The sequence below is a fragment of the Electrophorus electricus genome, chromosome 2 (assembly GCF_041902795.1).
Source record: "Electrophorus electricus isolate QZ-2024a chromosome 2, ASM4190279v1, whole genome shotgun sequence".
NCBI lineage: Eukaryota > Metazoa > Chordata > Actinopteri > Gymnotiformes > Gymnotidae > Electrophorus > Electrophorus electricus.
In genome coordinates, this window is record NC_137498.1 from 38,493,274 (window position 1) to 38,507,925 (window position 14,652).

The window sequence follows — 14,652 nt, forward strand, 5'->3', positions numbered from 1 at the left end:
TTATTAGTTTGACACTTCATTTGGATACTAAATGCAAATTAGAGGAAAAATAATTATCCAAAAAACTATAATAAAAAAATATGTAATACTTCCTTTGAATCATTCCTGTGCATTATCTAAAAGTTTTAAAGCAAAGTTTCCTGCAAACCTTTGCCAGTGTATATAAAAAAACTACTGTGTATTTATGATTAACATGTTTAATTAACAACTTTTTATAGAATAAAGAACAGATAATATTTAGCAGGAAATCAAAAGACATGAGAGAAACATCGAGAAATGTCTTGGCTCATGTCCTCACATCAAAACTGGTGCTAGTGCTTAATATCAATGTGCTCCACAGAGAAGAATCTACTTTATAGACCCATTATAAGCAGTTTACATCTATTAGATGCTGCTTTGCTCCTAACAAATAAGATGCCCTCTGGAGAGCAGGAAATATTTTTTTTAACCTCAATAAGTTGCAAACTGCGGCGAACCTCTCTGTAACCCATGCTGCCCCAGGCAGCAATAAGACTCCACGCATTTATGCAGAAAATTTTCAACACAAAAGAAATGTAAATTGCTGGCAAATAATGAAACTGAAAAGGGAAGAAGACAAGCGCAGATCTCTCTCACTTTCTGATGCCCTTATGTTGTGAATGAAACCATTTAGATAGCTCCAGGTTTGCTAACGTCATTTCCCCCCGGGGTGCTACATAATTACTCCGTATCATCCAGAAGAAATGCATGCCGGGCGAATAACTGATTACATTTTATTCACATTTAATATATTTCAAATATCTCTTAATACTGCTATGTGGCTTGCCAGACCTCAGAACATTGCTACCACGGTGTTGAGTTTTGTTTTCAACACTGTAGCTTGAAGAACTCGGTGGGCGGACAGTCACCGTTGATTGGCTGGAGTGATAATCAAACCAAGGTTGTGAGGATTGAACCAGGAAATAGATAACTAGAGAATATATTCTTCTTTTATCCTGTCTAGTAAGGTAATGGAATAACTCTATTTTGCAAACTCTAATGATGTGTGTATGAATTTGTAGATAAGATAGCCGATGAATTACCACGAATAATGATTCGCGTATTTTTATCTTGTCTATTAAGAAATGTATTACAACTATAGTACTAGCAGTGTTAATGTTGTAATGTCCGTCGTTTGGATAGTTTCATTGGTCAGGTTTATTACCACTGTGCTGTGAATGGACATCCTTGGTGCCTGTCTTTTTTAAACTGTCGGAATAGCCTGAAGAAGTTGATGTGTTGGCAAAATAGATATGTACGTGGCACTCGCGTTGTCCACAGATTTAGGCTGTTCAAGATTGTTTAAGAAATGAAAGGAATCTCTCTGGTATTAATACTTTCTTTTTGTGACGGACTGCTGCACAAAATTGTAAAATATTGTACAATACATATATTGCACAACTGGCCTACTGAACCGGTCTAAATATAATTTAATGTAGACATATTTCGTTTTTAGACACAGTTGCATATTGGTGTAGCGGCAGACCTCAACCAATTTTGGTAAATTTTTTTAACTGGATATTAAATTGGTCAGCCATCGTATCAGTTGAGATGTAGGGTAATTTCTCTCAGAATTGTCTTTATTTATTTATTTTAACTATAGAGAGTGTAACTTGTATTCTTTGTTTACCGTTTACTGTTTGTTTAATGACCAGGCTTTATCCATCAGAAGATCACCCGAAAATGTCACGTAAACAAAATTCCAGCAAATGAGCATATCACTTTATCACCTTCTCAGAATACAGCTAACCTAACCAATTATAACTTTTATTGCAGTGAATATCTGCTTGCATGAGAATGTAAAAGAGTTAATTTTTATTTTAAATGGTGCCTGAGGTACTCATTTTAATCTTGAATCTCTTTCACTTCGAAACCTTTGTAGTTGGGGAGTAATAAAAATATTCTTTCAAAGCTTAAGTCTTCAAAGCAGAAGCATACACAGCCTGTGGCTAACTCTGCCCTTACTTATGGAGTGTCCACATGTCCTGTTTGCACACCCATATCACCATACATTTTACTGTGGTCAGAGCCAATTTTTAAATGTGCAAGTTGTACAGCAGTATTTGAAATGAGTTATTACAAGAAGACACATTCCAGTACCATGTGGCTTGTTTAATGGGTAAACTGTCTTGGACAATGTATTCCTGCATGGTCATTATAAGAGCCGCTGCCCAATGACGTGGTTTTTACTTTGTGACCCCTACTTGAGTCTTTAAGTTAACAGTGCCTGATGGTGCAAGAATGTTTAGCACCCCTTGTCTACTTTCTACATTGGTCACAGTGCTTTAGTGAGTAAGCATTTGGTTATAAGGGATGCCATGCCCTGGTGATCTGCTCTGTTGTGTAAGCATTAGAATAACCCACATGGTCTGTTGTCTTTGCAAAAGCAACTCATGCCTTTGCTGTTTTTGTCGCCTGCTGATGCGCTGTAATTACATCACCTTGGTGTGGAGATTAAAGACACATTGAGCAGGAATGTATTTAACATAGATAGTCATGGGGGAACTATTAGCTTCAACAGCTGGCCTTTGTGAATGGCTGAATCCATCTTATGCGATGCTCTGGTTTCATGCTCCTCAGCAGCTCTGCATGTCATCATAATGCTAATTGGTATGATGGAGCTCTTATCACGGAACCTCCCCATGCCTTCTCAGGAGAGCTCCAGCTTATGAGTCAAAGCAGAGCAGGGCAGAGGTCCGCTGCTTGATTTCTCTTAGACAGAATGGGTCAGGCAGGTTTAAACATCATCAGAAACACAAGCCTGCCCTTTGGCTCATGCTTGCTTTTTCCCAATCTGTAACAAAGGGAGGAGTATTGATTGAAAATAGTATTGTGAAGTGCAGGAATGGAATCTTAGAAGAAGGTTCTCTTACAGACTCAATAGAATTGGGTGTTGAGGTTCTTGAGAATGACATTATATATGTGAAGCACTTGCACAGCTGATGAAGGACTCTGTATACTTTACTGCAATTTTCAATATCTACATCTATTGAATATATATGTAATATATATAAAATGTGTGTATGTATGTATGTATGTATGTATGTATGTAGATACGTGTGTGTGTGTGTGTGTGTGTGTGTGTGTGTGTGTGTGTATGTATAAATATGACTCCCTCCATACCAAATGTGAAATACGCATGTATGGCTGATATTTGCTTCTTTGTCAGTTGCTATGGAAATCAGTCAGAGAGATGTGTATCTGCAGCTGGTGTAAAGCAAGACTGAACATTCCTTTACTAGAAACATGATTGTCAAAATGGCTTCAGACCTTTCAGGGGAGAGCTCTGTCTGTGAAAAACAAACTTTAAAATGGATCTGGGTAGTATGGCAGTGTTACCATTATCATGATTGTCACAACATGCCTTTCTTAGCATAACATGATTATTGTCAGTACTTCTAGACCCACTGAGCTGACCCACTGCATGTTTCATTAAAAACCAATTATAGAAATTCTGTAAACAACAAATAGTGGTGTCATAGGGGCAAATTAAAACTGCATAGTAACAAGGGTTGCACAAAATATTACTTGTTAATCATTATGATAACATTGTCCTTTACAATATTGATATTGCAGAAGGCTGCCATATAAAGATTAGCTCTCTAACAAACCAGTGTTGTGTGTGGTGTGAGCATTTTGATCAGCATAAGACATTTCAGAGTAGTGTTATGCATCACTTTGATGAATTGTGACATACTCATGGTCCAACAGATGTCAGTCATTTCTATCAAAATAATGTTGGTTAGTCTTTTTCATGCCACCTTAAGCATTAATCATTGTGTGCAACTGGATTGAGTACTCTTGGATATTCATGTACTATTTTATTGCTTATGATGATTAGCTCCATTCAGGAAGATTGGTTAGATTTCTGGCTCATTTTTAAGTTTTATGTATCACAGTATTTATCAGAACTAAAATATCAGTGTGTCTGTGCGTGCTATATATATATATATATATATATATATATATAAATATATATAAATATAAATTTTTTATTCTTCCTTTGTCAGTAGTTGTTTTTGAAAAGATGGCACCTAAAATGAAACATTGATTCATTGATTCACATGACTCAATTATGTTAGGTAAAAGTTCATACTCTTCTGAGGAGTTTGAAATAGCATCTTCCAAATCCCACTATTGCTGATGACTGCAGTGTAGTTTTCAGTTTGAACAGGTTAGGGTTCACCATTCTTTTGCTCTCTCTTCATAGCTTCTTTTTTTTCACTGTTCCTCTCCCAGGAAACAATGGGGAAGAAGGAAGCGAATGCTGCCAGGCTGCCGGTCGATCAGTACCGCAAACAAATTGGTGAGGTTCTTCTTTCTGAGGTTTCATTCAGTGTTTAAAATGAAGAAAAATTGGAATATTTTTATCTTCATAAAATATTCTCCAGCTTTTTTAATTAAAGAGAAGATGGAAAACAACCATCTTTCTTTTACCTTCCTGTTCTTTTGATTGTTTCATTTTTTTCAGATTTTTAATGAAGTAGGGTGAATAGGCATAGATATATGTAAGAACAGGTCTTTCTTTGTGAAAGTACTGGCCATAAACTAACACAACCCTTGACATTGTGAGTGCATCGGCACAGGGTTATGCTACCCTGACCCACTCTGCAAATGGTATCAGGCTTTGCCAGCAGTTTTTATATTGTGTCACATACATTTTGCCCTTTTCATCCTCCTTTAACAAGAAATAATGCCCAACTGCTTACCCAATGTAACACATATAAATCAAACAGCAGTTTAACATGTCATGTGGATGTGGCTTCTCCACCATGTGGTTGAGTTCTAATTAAGTGTGTGCAGAGGGGAATTTGTAAGGTTTTTTGATGTTGATTAACTGAGGTCACAGGGTCACTGTATTCCTGATATTGTGCAATGTGTAACTCAAGCTGTTGTCTTAGGCTGAATGAACCTGTCTCACGTGCGATCTTATTTCGCACTCTTTTAGTAAGGTTATTTAGCTTGGTGTGCACTGTTACCTTGCTTCACTGTAGCTCTGTTGCAAGACTGTGGAAGAAACATAACAAGCTGAACCCCTGCTGAATTCTCTGAATCTCAGCCATATTCCATTTTGTTTTCCATCTTTTTCATCTCATCAATTCAAAGACATAACTGCTGCCCCCCTTCGTTTCAGTTGCCTTGAAAAGCACCTCTGTCAGCTAATTTCAGTGAATCACTGTTTAACAAAAAAGAAAAGTTGCCTAAAATAGCAAAAAGCAGCATAAAAGAAAGAATACACATCATAATTTGAAATTGTAATTGGAAGGTAATTTATATCCTGTCAGGTTTAGCTTCTTTTTTTTTTTTCAGTGGGTGAGCTTTTGTGATGTCAAGCATTTTGATGTTGACACACTGTCCTTAAGTACTATCATTACTCCTTATAATGGAGTGTAGAGTGCTGTCACCCAGCAGTGGGACTGCCATTGCACGTGTGTGCGGTCATCTGGTTGGAGATGCGATGGCCCACCCTGCACTCGCTGACTTATCTATCCCACAGGCCAGTGGTTTTCACTCTCTCCTCTTGGCGCATATGTGTGTTTACGCTCAGCTCTTCTCAGGGCAGTTCGGTGTGTCTATTTGTGTGTCTTTTACCCTCTGCTGTGCTGAAAGTCTGGTGATGTGATGTGAGAGACGAGGGCCAAATGTCCCTTGTGTAGTGAGAGTCAGCCTGCAGTGCTGCCTTCTGATGATGGATGATGTCAATGTTCTTCTTCTCTCTTTCTCTCTGCCTCTTCCTGTCTCCTCTCCATTCTCTCATTCCTCTTACTTTTTTCTCTCTCTCTTTCAATCTTTTTCTTGTCTCTTTCCCTTTATTTTCACTCTATCTATGGCTATGTCTTTGTATCTCTCTTTCCCTCTTTGGCCTAGAGCCAGGATCCAGGTCTGTCTTCTCCAATAATGCAACACACCGCTTTTAACTTTAATTTTGAACAACATTGCCCATGGCCCAGTCCTGAAGGCTTTCCTGCTCCACATAGCCTTACAGAGAGCTGGCTGCCTGGGCCAGCAGCATTCTGCTTTGTGCAACTCTCCAAAGTCTTGATCACCTGGTTCCATCCCCTTCCTCCACTTGCAGTGTATATTTGGTCACTGCTACACACAAATTGTACGACTGTCCTGTTTTTGTCTAGAGTCAGGTGAACACAGGAACTTGGCTTTTTTAAAAGTGGGACAAAAGCTGTAAAAATTACATAGCACTTCATCCAGCACAAGCTGGAAGTGGTTTTTCACTTCTGTTAAGGTAATTTTCAGAGCAGCTCGACAGGGTTGGGGATGAACTGGATTGGACATCTCTTTGACAGTGTGATGGGTTGTCAGGACTAAAATCATCTTTTGAGTGACACACTTTACCCCATCAGAATATCGTGGGCTTTGTTCGTGGCTCACAACACTGTGTAGCCAAAGTCACATCGCATTGTCGTCCAAAAAAGTAGTGGCATGTTTGTCTGGAGTGGCAGTGCTCAGCTATGAGTACGCTGGATAAAGATGCAAGGTGTGCTCGAAGGTAAGACTAAAGGAGGAGCTGCAGAAGAAGGGTGATGATGAAAGGTGGCTGGCCAGAGTTGTCATGACTAAGTTCGCAGTAGACCTCGAAGAAGGAATGTGAGACTAGTGCGCTAGCAAGTCCACAAAGTCTCACTGTATAAACATTTTATATACATTCTCAGAGCAATTACTTTGATTTGGTTAAAATGAACTATTCATTCAGAACAGATGGTTTAGCTTATTCTGTGGCTTTGCACCACAAAGGAAAGTTTATGCAAAAATGAGATATACAGCTAATCCCATTGGCTGTGAACAAAATGTGATTTGCCTTCCATGCCGTGTACAGTCATTGCAGGTGCAAGAGTGAATGACTGTAGGTTTTCAGAATAAGGGGTAAATGTGATGTGTGCTGCATGTCTCAGAAGGTGCAGGCTAAGGTCTTTAAAGCTGGAATAATTGCTTTTTTATGGATTTGCAGTGTGCCAGTGTATGTTATTTAAAATGTCAAAACTGCAGTGGTATATTGTAAGTCAACCTGATTATTTCATAATAGAAGATGTTGCTTCTTTATTTTCCTGTTTTTGGCTGGTAGATTTTTACCATAATAATTAAAAAGTTGAATCTTTTTTATGAGCAAGCTTCTACCAAACCTGAGTACCAACCAGGCCCTTTGATCATAGTCTCTACCACAGGATTTCAGTGTGAGAGCCTCTCGGGGCAGTTCCTAGACCCTCCAGGTGTGGTTTCAATGAATCCATATGACCCTGCCTGTTCTAGAAGTGTTTATTTCCGTAACTGTGGGCACGAATAGGGCAGCAGTGCATTTACCCTGTCCTCTCACTCTTTGGTTGACCCTGAGGCTGCACCTTATGGTGCGAGAGACCCGTGTGACCCTAGGGAGGGTCAGCTTTGCAGCATGGGTGTCTGAGAGCAGTCAGTCCCACAGCAAGCTGCTTTAGATGGATCAGGACGCTCCTCCCCTCAACCCCCAGCCTGTCTCTCCTCTCCTCCATGTAAATGAGCCCTAATGAAGCAGAAGTTGCACCTGAACTGGCCCCAGCATGTCAGCAGCCCTCTGGGGCACCTTTAGCCTGCCCCCGAGCCTGCTGCCATGTGTGAGGACGCCCGCCCTTCTCCATCACCCGTCTCACCAAGCTGTTGCCTTCCCACTTCTTTCATTCTCCCTTCATCTGTTTGCTTCTCATTACACACACAACTGCTACAGACTCACACACAACACAAGCAAATGCTCTAACCCACACACACTCAGCCAGGTGGCCCTGGCACCTCGTAGCTTTGTGGCAAAAAAAAAAAAACCACGGTGTTGCATATAACTGCTGCTTAGGTGAGAAATCAGGACTATGTGCTTGCATGAGTAATTCTGAGCATGTGTCTGAGTGCATATATTTATGAATTAAATACTTATTAATAATTTGGTCTTCCAAGGAAATACTGTAACATGTTAAAGTAGCTTTCCTGGAAAAAAGTGCTGTATGTAAAAATATTAAACATAAAAATTATTTATTAAATACATTTGGGCCATCTGACAAATCCATTTGGGCCAACTGAGGATGCCTTAACAAAATCCATTAGCCTAATGATTCCTAATCAAGCATTAATGAAGACAATAGAAAATGTATGTTATTTTGTTTACATATTATTAAAGAGTTTTGAAAGCCTTGTAATTACTGCTAATTTTGGAGTTTAAAATAACTGAGCAAAGAGCGCAAACAAGACTGCTCTTACACAACCATGGAGGTAACAGAAGTTGTGTGTGTGTGTGTGTGTGTGTGTGTGTGTGTGTTCGTCTGTCTTCTGTCTCAGGAAAGCAGGATTATAAGAAAACCAAGCCAGCTCTGCGAGCCACACGCCTGAAGGCAGAGGCGAAGAGAAGCGCTCCGGGAATCAGGGTGAGCTGCTTGCCTGCTCGTTAACTCCACTACTGTCCCAGCTGCTGCCTGCTTCTCTCATTTCTTAGCTACAACATCTACACCCGCACCAACACATTACTCAAAAACCTGAGAGTAATCCAAGTAGCTCCACTATACGGGTGTGAAGGTAAGCTAGTGCTTGACTCTCAAAGGAAGGAGGAGCTTTCTCTCTCAGCCTTCGCCTGTCACACACCAAAGATTCAAAGTTTGAATGCAGTGTCGCCCAGCTTCTCTTTGCCTTATGTCATTTGAAAGTGCGTGTTTGAAGGAAATCGTGTGCTATATCTGAGAGTCTGTCCTGGAGTTTATCTTGTTCCAACACCTCCCCTTCAAAATTATCATGTATTCTGTCGTAATCAAGTATGGATGATGGCAGGTGGACACTAAACAACAACTGCAATAAAACAATATTGTTACTTAAAGCAAGAGTCTGCAGAACTGGCCAGTTACATATGTGAACAGTCCACTTTGGAGTGATGTGGTTTGTAAAAGCTGGTGCAAGAGTGAAGTGATTTACCAAGAAGGGTTCACTGGTGAAGGTCAAACCTTTGTGATTGCAGTTGATGCAGTGTGCCTTTTTAGACAATGAGCTCTCATAAAATCATCAATGGGAGTTAAGTCTTGAAAGATTAATAGATGTTTTCTAAAATTTGTATTATACCTTTGGCAACAAGATATAAAACCAGCTGAACCTTACATTAAGCTTCTGGTTCATTGAAGATCCTTTCTGCAGGTACTCGATTAAACCTTGAAGGTGAAATGAATGTGTTTTTGCAGGACATTTTTCATTTATGAATGTCAGCTTTTGCTCATTGTCTTGGGAAGCTTTGGATGAACATAGAGTGGATTTTGTTTGTGTTGGCATGACTGGTCAGTAATGGAGTCTTCCGGACCACACTTTTGTTCTCTCCTGGACAGAACGAGAGGCCTTGGACTGTGCTGTGCTATGTCTCTCTTGGCTTCCCTCTCTCAGCGAGTTTGCTCTGACCACTCCACTTGTTTTTCCATTGGTGGTTCCCTCTGTGCATGTGCTTGGCAGGTGGCTCAGAGCCTGTGACCACTCCTCAGTGGAGTTCTATGTCTCTCCCTTTCCCTCCCTCTCTTTTTCTAAATCACTCTCTCTTTATTTCTTACTCTTTTTTTTCTTACATTCCAATTTTCTTTTTCTTTGTCTGCCTCTGTCTCTCACTCATATCTTGTTCTACTCATGCAGCTCTGTGCTCTGTTCCCATACCAGCTGTGCTTGCTGTGCAAGGTGGGCACGGGTGCGAGGCAGGGAGGTGGGGCAGGTAGGCGGGTCAGGGTGGCGGGTAGGGTCAGGCGGGGGTGGTGTTTTGCAGGGAGATTGGTCAGGGAGGCAGGGTGAAGGTGGTGGGGCGGGGCATGGTGGCAGGCCTCCGACAGTTGGCAGTCCCAGCTAGCTTCTGTTCTCCATGCACTGACCAGTTGGTGTGCTGGGATGCTGCCTGCTGGAATGAGGAGGCACTGGGCGCCAAGCCACCTGCTGTGGGCATTGCTTGCCTCTCCAGTGCCAGGCTCAGCGGATGGCACAGCCTGGCAAAGAGGAGTGGAGCTGGCTGCCTGCTCGGCATAGACCGACTGGCCTGGAAAAGAGCGTGCCAGCACGCTGCCCCTGGCGCGGAATGCTAAGCAGCCGCAGGCCCAATGGTTTTTAACTGTTTTCCTCTTCAGTTTGCATTCCAACGCATGTGTTAAGATTGCAGATGAAAATCTGTATCCACCTTTTGACAGCCAAAGTGAAAAATTTGCCTTTCTTTCAGTAGGATATCCCATTCAACACAAATGATTGTGTAATATTAGTCAAAATGCTGGAATGAATGGATGCTATCATCTCACACTTGTTATGCGGGGTCCTGGCGTGGGTATTTTCGGGATTGGAGTGCTGATGAGAGGTGTGTGTGGAGGGCCGTGGTGTGCTTCTGGTAGTGGCGGTGCCGAGGATCTCATATGAGCTGCGTTTAAGAGGCTTCTTCACACCTCTGTGCTACGTATGGGGAGGCCTGCTTTTATATTGCATACAATGCAATACAAAATGGTTTTCTCAAAATGGTTCTCTCAAAAAACAAACAAACAAACAAAAACAACCTGTAGGCTGCCTGCCAGTAACTGCCAGTGGGGAAAGTATACAACATACCTTGGCCCAGTAGCCACTGTGTGCTGAGAGATCTACACAGGCTTGTAACAGGAGTAAATCCCATAATTGTTCTTTCTGTTGGCCAGTGGTGTTGGCAGTCTGTATTTTATACCTTCGTGTGGCTGTGGAACTGAACTTCGGATAAAAATAGATTTATGGATGGAGAAGGTGCAGGTAAATGTCATATAAGTGCAGTCAACGAAATACAGTGAGACAGGGAAGTCCAGGAGATCTAAAGATGACAACATCGATGATGGGTGTGTGTGTGTGTGTGTGTGTGTGTGTGTGTGTGTGTGTGTGTGTGAGTTGTTGTCCTGTTGCCATATGACTGGGGAGGATGCTCTGATCAGACCACAGCTGTTGCTGATATGTCACATGCTGCTGTCGATGGTATCCCAGAGTTCTCTGTCATGTTCATTTCACATTCACAGGGAATAGGGAGAACTTTACTTGATGTTCTTTAAACATGTGCATGTATGAAGTATCTTTACAGCCAACATGCACTATAGCAAGTATAGTGACAACTGTAAATGTAATTAGAGTTCAAAGCTATAGGCTCTGCTTTAAAGCATTTTGGTTATTTTACACTTATTTCAGATGAAGACAGTGTTGGTAAAACATTTCACAAGAGACAGACATGAGACAGTCTAAATACCCCTTTGATGCAGCTGTAATTATGCCTCAGCTCAAGCTAGTTAAATTGAAAGGTAAATCAACACGGGGTGGAATAAATGAAACTAAAGTGCATGAAATGTAAAATTTTTCCAATTAGGGATGACATAATCTGTTGAGAGTCTGGCTGGAATGAGATAAATGCAGTGGGCAGTTAGTGCTACTAATAAGGGTGAGCACGACCACAGCAGCAGCTGCTGCTTAAGTTATGGCCATCGCCAGGACTTCTAATATACCCCCTCCCACTACCTTTATTATGAGCCCTCTTTGTTGGAACACCTCTCTCTCTAGGAGGAGTGTTTTTGTTTGTTTGTTTTGTTTTTTTGTTTTTGCATGCTTGGGGTGTGTGTGTGCAGTTGTTTGTGTTTATGAATTGTGTCTGTGTGTGGGTGTTAGGCCTGAGTGGTTTAACATTACAACTGATGTCTTCTCAATAATTGCAAACATGCCAGATATTGTTTCTATCTCTGTTTCAAAAGAAAGTTTACATTTATTTGAAATCTCATTTGCATTTGAATTGTATTTAGATGAGTCATACACTACAAAGATAATTAAATTATAATTCTTTACTGTCATTGAAAATGCAGAACATAAATATTAGCTTATTGTTTTAGTCATTGCAAGTCATGGCCATGTACACAGATTTGGAACATGTGGACTTTGCATTGGAATTTGCCTTGGAGTTTAGCATGAGGCAAAGACCAAACTGTTTGCAAAATTTGTTCCATTTCCGCCATCACAGGATGCATATTTTTTTGGAAAAGATGTTGCTTGCTTTCTCCTTTAACTGTAAAGGATATAATAACTAATGTGCTGTATGTAATGTTGGACATATTCTGAAAGTGTGTGTGTGTGTGTGTGTGTGTGTAGGTGTAGGACAGAGGGAATACATACTACATGTGCATACTCCTCCTTTGGTGGAGTAGATGTATCTTACCTGAAATGTGATCTTCAGTGTCTCTCTCTCTCTCTGCCTCCCTTGGTGTATCTATCATAACTCTGTCACAAGGACGGCTGTGATGTCTTGGATAATCATGCTGAATTATTTAAACAGCAGCATAGCTGCTCTTTGATTAAGAGTATTGTATCAAAGTGAGATGTTATATTTCATTCTGGATCCAACTGTGGACCAGGCAATGCAAAGCTAAATACCCAGCGGTTCTCTATCCTACACACACACACACACACACACACACACACACACATGCACGCACGTGTGGCAGTTCTAATCAGAGAGTTTGAGTCAACAGTTATGCATTGAAAAAATCCACCGTACTCTACAATTTATTAGTTACATTTTCTGTCATTGTGCAGCATGTCTGTGCAATCTATTCTCAATATACATGGTGCTACAATGAAAGTCTCCTGCAGTACTTAAGATTAGATAGTTTGATAAATTATCAAGATGAAGATCAGTTTCTTTGCTAAATCACTCTTACTACACAATTGTACTTTGTGAAAGATTGAGATTGATGAAAATTGTAATTTAGCCTGAAATGTAATGACTAATGTTTTAAAACCCCAGTTCAAGTTTGAAGTTCATTCTTGTTGCTATCATCAGCTTAATTTTGCCATTATGCTCCATAAAAGTCTTAATTAGAATAAAGGGAGAGAGATTTTTTTTGTTGAAGCTACTGATGTTGTTAGGCCCTGTGTGAAATCTGTGTAAACATATTAATGTGTTAGCTTTTAGACATGCCCACATGTGTGTGTAAGGTAATGACGAACAGACCTGTGATGAGGGGAAACCTTCAGTGCCTTGCAGAACATTTACACCTGCTATTTCATTGACATCATGGATCATGGACTAGAGCATTTCAGCTTTAAAAAGTTTTAAAAACTTTTATAAGTTTTATAAATTCTTTGAGAATCTTACCAGAGGGGTTCACGTCAATAAAAGTAGTGAACTTAACTGAACTCTGAAGTTACTAGGGCCATTTGAGGACTGTAAGCACATAGTCCTCTTTGCACAAAAAGCATTTTCAATTTATCATATGGCACACCTGAACATTTTAAAGCACATTAGGTGCAGTTAAGGGCTCTATGTATGTGGTCTAGAACCTGGCAGACAGAAAGCCTTAACAGCCTTTGAATACCTACGTTCGGATTTATCAGTAGCACGGGTACTGTCACAGTAATTTAAATCGCTGCACTGCAGATATTCACACTGTGTACTGTGTGATCTGATATGGACTGATGAGTCTTCCCTGTCATCTGTGATGTGGCAGGACGCTGTCCTTGTCGTCGTGGCAGTGCTGGCGTTCCTCCTGGCTGTGTATGCCCTCTTCTACCTCAACCTGAGCACGGAGCTGGACCTGGACGTGGAGGTGGACTAAGGCACACTTCCATCCCCCAGTACCGCATGGTGGGTGTGGGCGGATAATGGCAGGGTGGTGCCGGGGCCAGTGCTTCCACCTGCAGGGGACCAATGTGGCCTGACTCTCTCCTTCACCCTGACCCCTCCAAGCCCTTCATGATTGCTGGAACAAAGGCAAAGGAAAGGACTGTAGACTCCATATGTGAACTGAACACTGATGAGCCAAGGGCTTCTACTTCATCTAGATACTGGAAGGGTCTTTCAAAGAGATGTGAAAAGTGAACCCTTGTTTTTCATTTTAATGCTTCCCCATGAGACAGACTGTTATGTAACCTTTTCCTACCTGTTTCATAACCCAGGTTGGCGTATGCGACTCTGTCTTTTGGTCTAAGGCTGAGTCTTGCCATGTTAAATGTTTTCCTCTTTGTGATCAGTAAAGAAGGAACAGCTTGCTCAAGGCACATTACTATGATTCCAGTGCTTCCTCTGTCTTCTACTTTTTGTATTCTAATAGAACTAAGGATGTCTTTTAATGCTTTTTTTTCCCTTCACTTGTGTCAGACAGACAATCACGCCTGCTGCTTTCCACTTCACAAAGCCTGCCCATGGACCTATGGATCATAGCTCAGGAGATTAAAAGCAGGAAAGCCAGCTACTGATTGAGTGTGTGTCTGGAATACTGAAGGGTTTGTTCTCTGTCAAATGTGTCATCCTATCCCATCTTATTAGCATCTTAAATACTGTCAGCTTCTATGAATAAGTAGCAATACAAGGCATCTAACTTTGTCTTGAAGTAAAAAGACATTCAACTCTCTGCTTTTGTGCACACCTGTAGGTATGTGTATGTGAAGAAAATGAAAATCTTTGCCCCTAATACTCCCTGACCTGTAGTGCTGTTGGATTTCCTGTATACGGTTTTCTGACACATACACGGGGGGCATGGGGCGGTGTATAAAGGTTGATGATATTCAAGATTAATTTATGGTTCTTTTCACATTGCATATTGGAACTTGTGCAAACATTCAGAGCTGACTTATTTCATTCCAGAGAGTGGGAGTTTGTTTATTATTCCC

At 40.9% G+C, this 14,652-nt stretch overlaps 1 protein-coding gene across 3 annotated transcripts; it reads left to right on the top strand.

Annotated features, from left to right (window-relative positions):
* Window positions 1–852: 852 nt before the first annotated feature.
* On the top strand, window positions 853–14,421 carry triqk (triple QxxK/R motif containing). 3 transcript variants are annotated; one of them, XM_027001779.3, is made up of 5 exons: window positions 853–986; window positions 4,258–4,324; window positions 8,329–8,414; window positions 13,491–13,627; window positions 14,145–14,421. In XM_027001779.3, the coding sequence occupies exons 2-4, from the start codon at window positions 4,264–4,266 to the stop codon at window positions 13,596–13,598; spliced, it is 255 nt and encodes an 84-aa protein (XP_026857580.1). In that variant the 5' UTR covers window positions 853–986; window positions 4,258–4,263; the 3' UTR covers window positions 13,599–13,627; window positions 14,145–14,421. The 3 variants fall into 3 exon arrangements, with proteins under 3 accessions (XP_026857580.1, XP_026857579.1, XP_081558929.1); XM_027001778.3 differs by having other exon boundaries at window positions 854–986; window positions 14,141–14,421; XM_081702803.1 differs by having other exon boundaries at window positions 854–986; window positions 13,491–14,421.
* Window positions 14,422–14,652: the final 231 nt, after the last annotated feature.

What these genes read in the sequence shown, in the direction of transcription:
- triqk (XM_027001779.3), top strand. Translation starts at nt 4,264, where the DNA reads ATGGGGAAGAAGGAAGCGAATGCTGCCAGGCTGCCGGTCGATCAGTAC. An exon ending in TCAGTACCGCAAACAAATTG is followed by an intron (nt 4,325 to 8,328) that starts GTGAGGTTCTTC and finishes CTTCTGTCTCAG; the next exon opens with GAAAGCAGGATTATAAGAAA. An exon ending in GAAGCGCTCCGGGAATCAGG is followed by an intron (nt 8,415 to 13,490) that starts GTGAGCTGCTTG and finishes GTGATGTGGCAG; the next exon opens with GACGCTGTCCTTGTCGTCGT.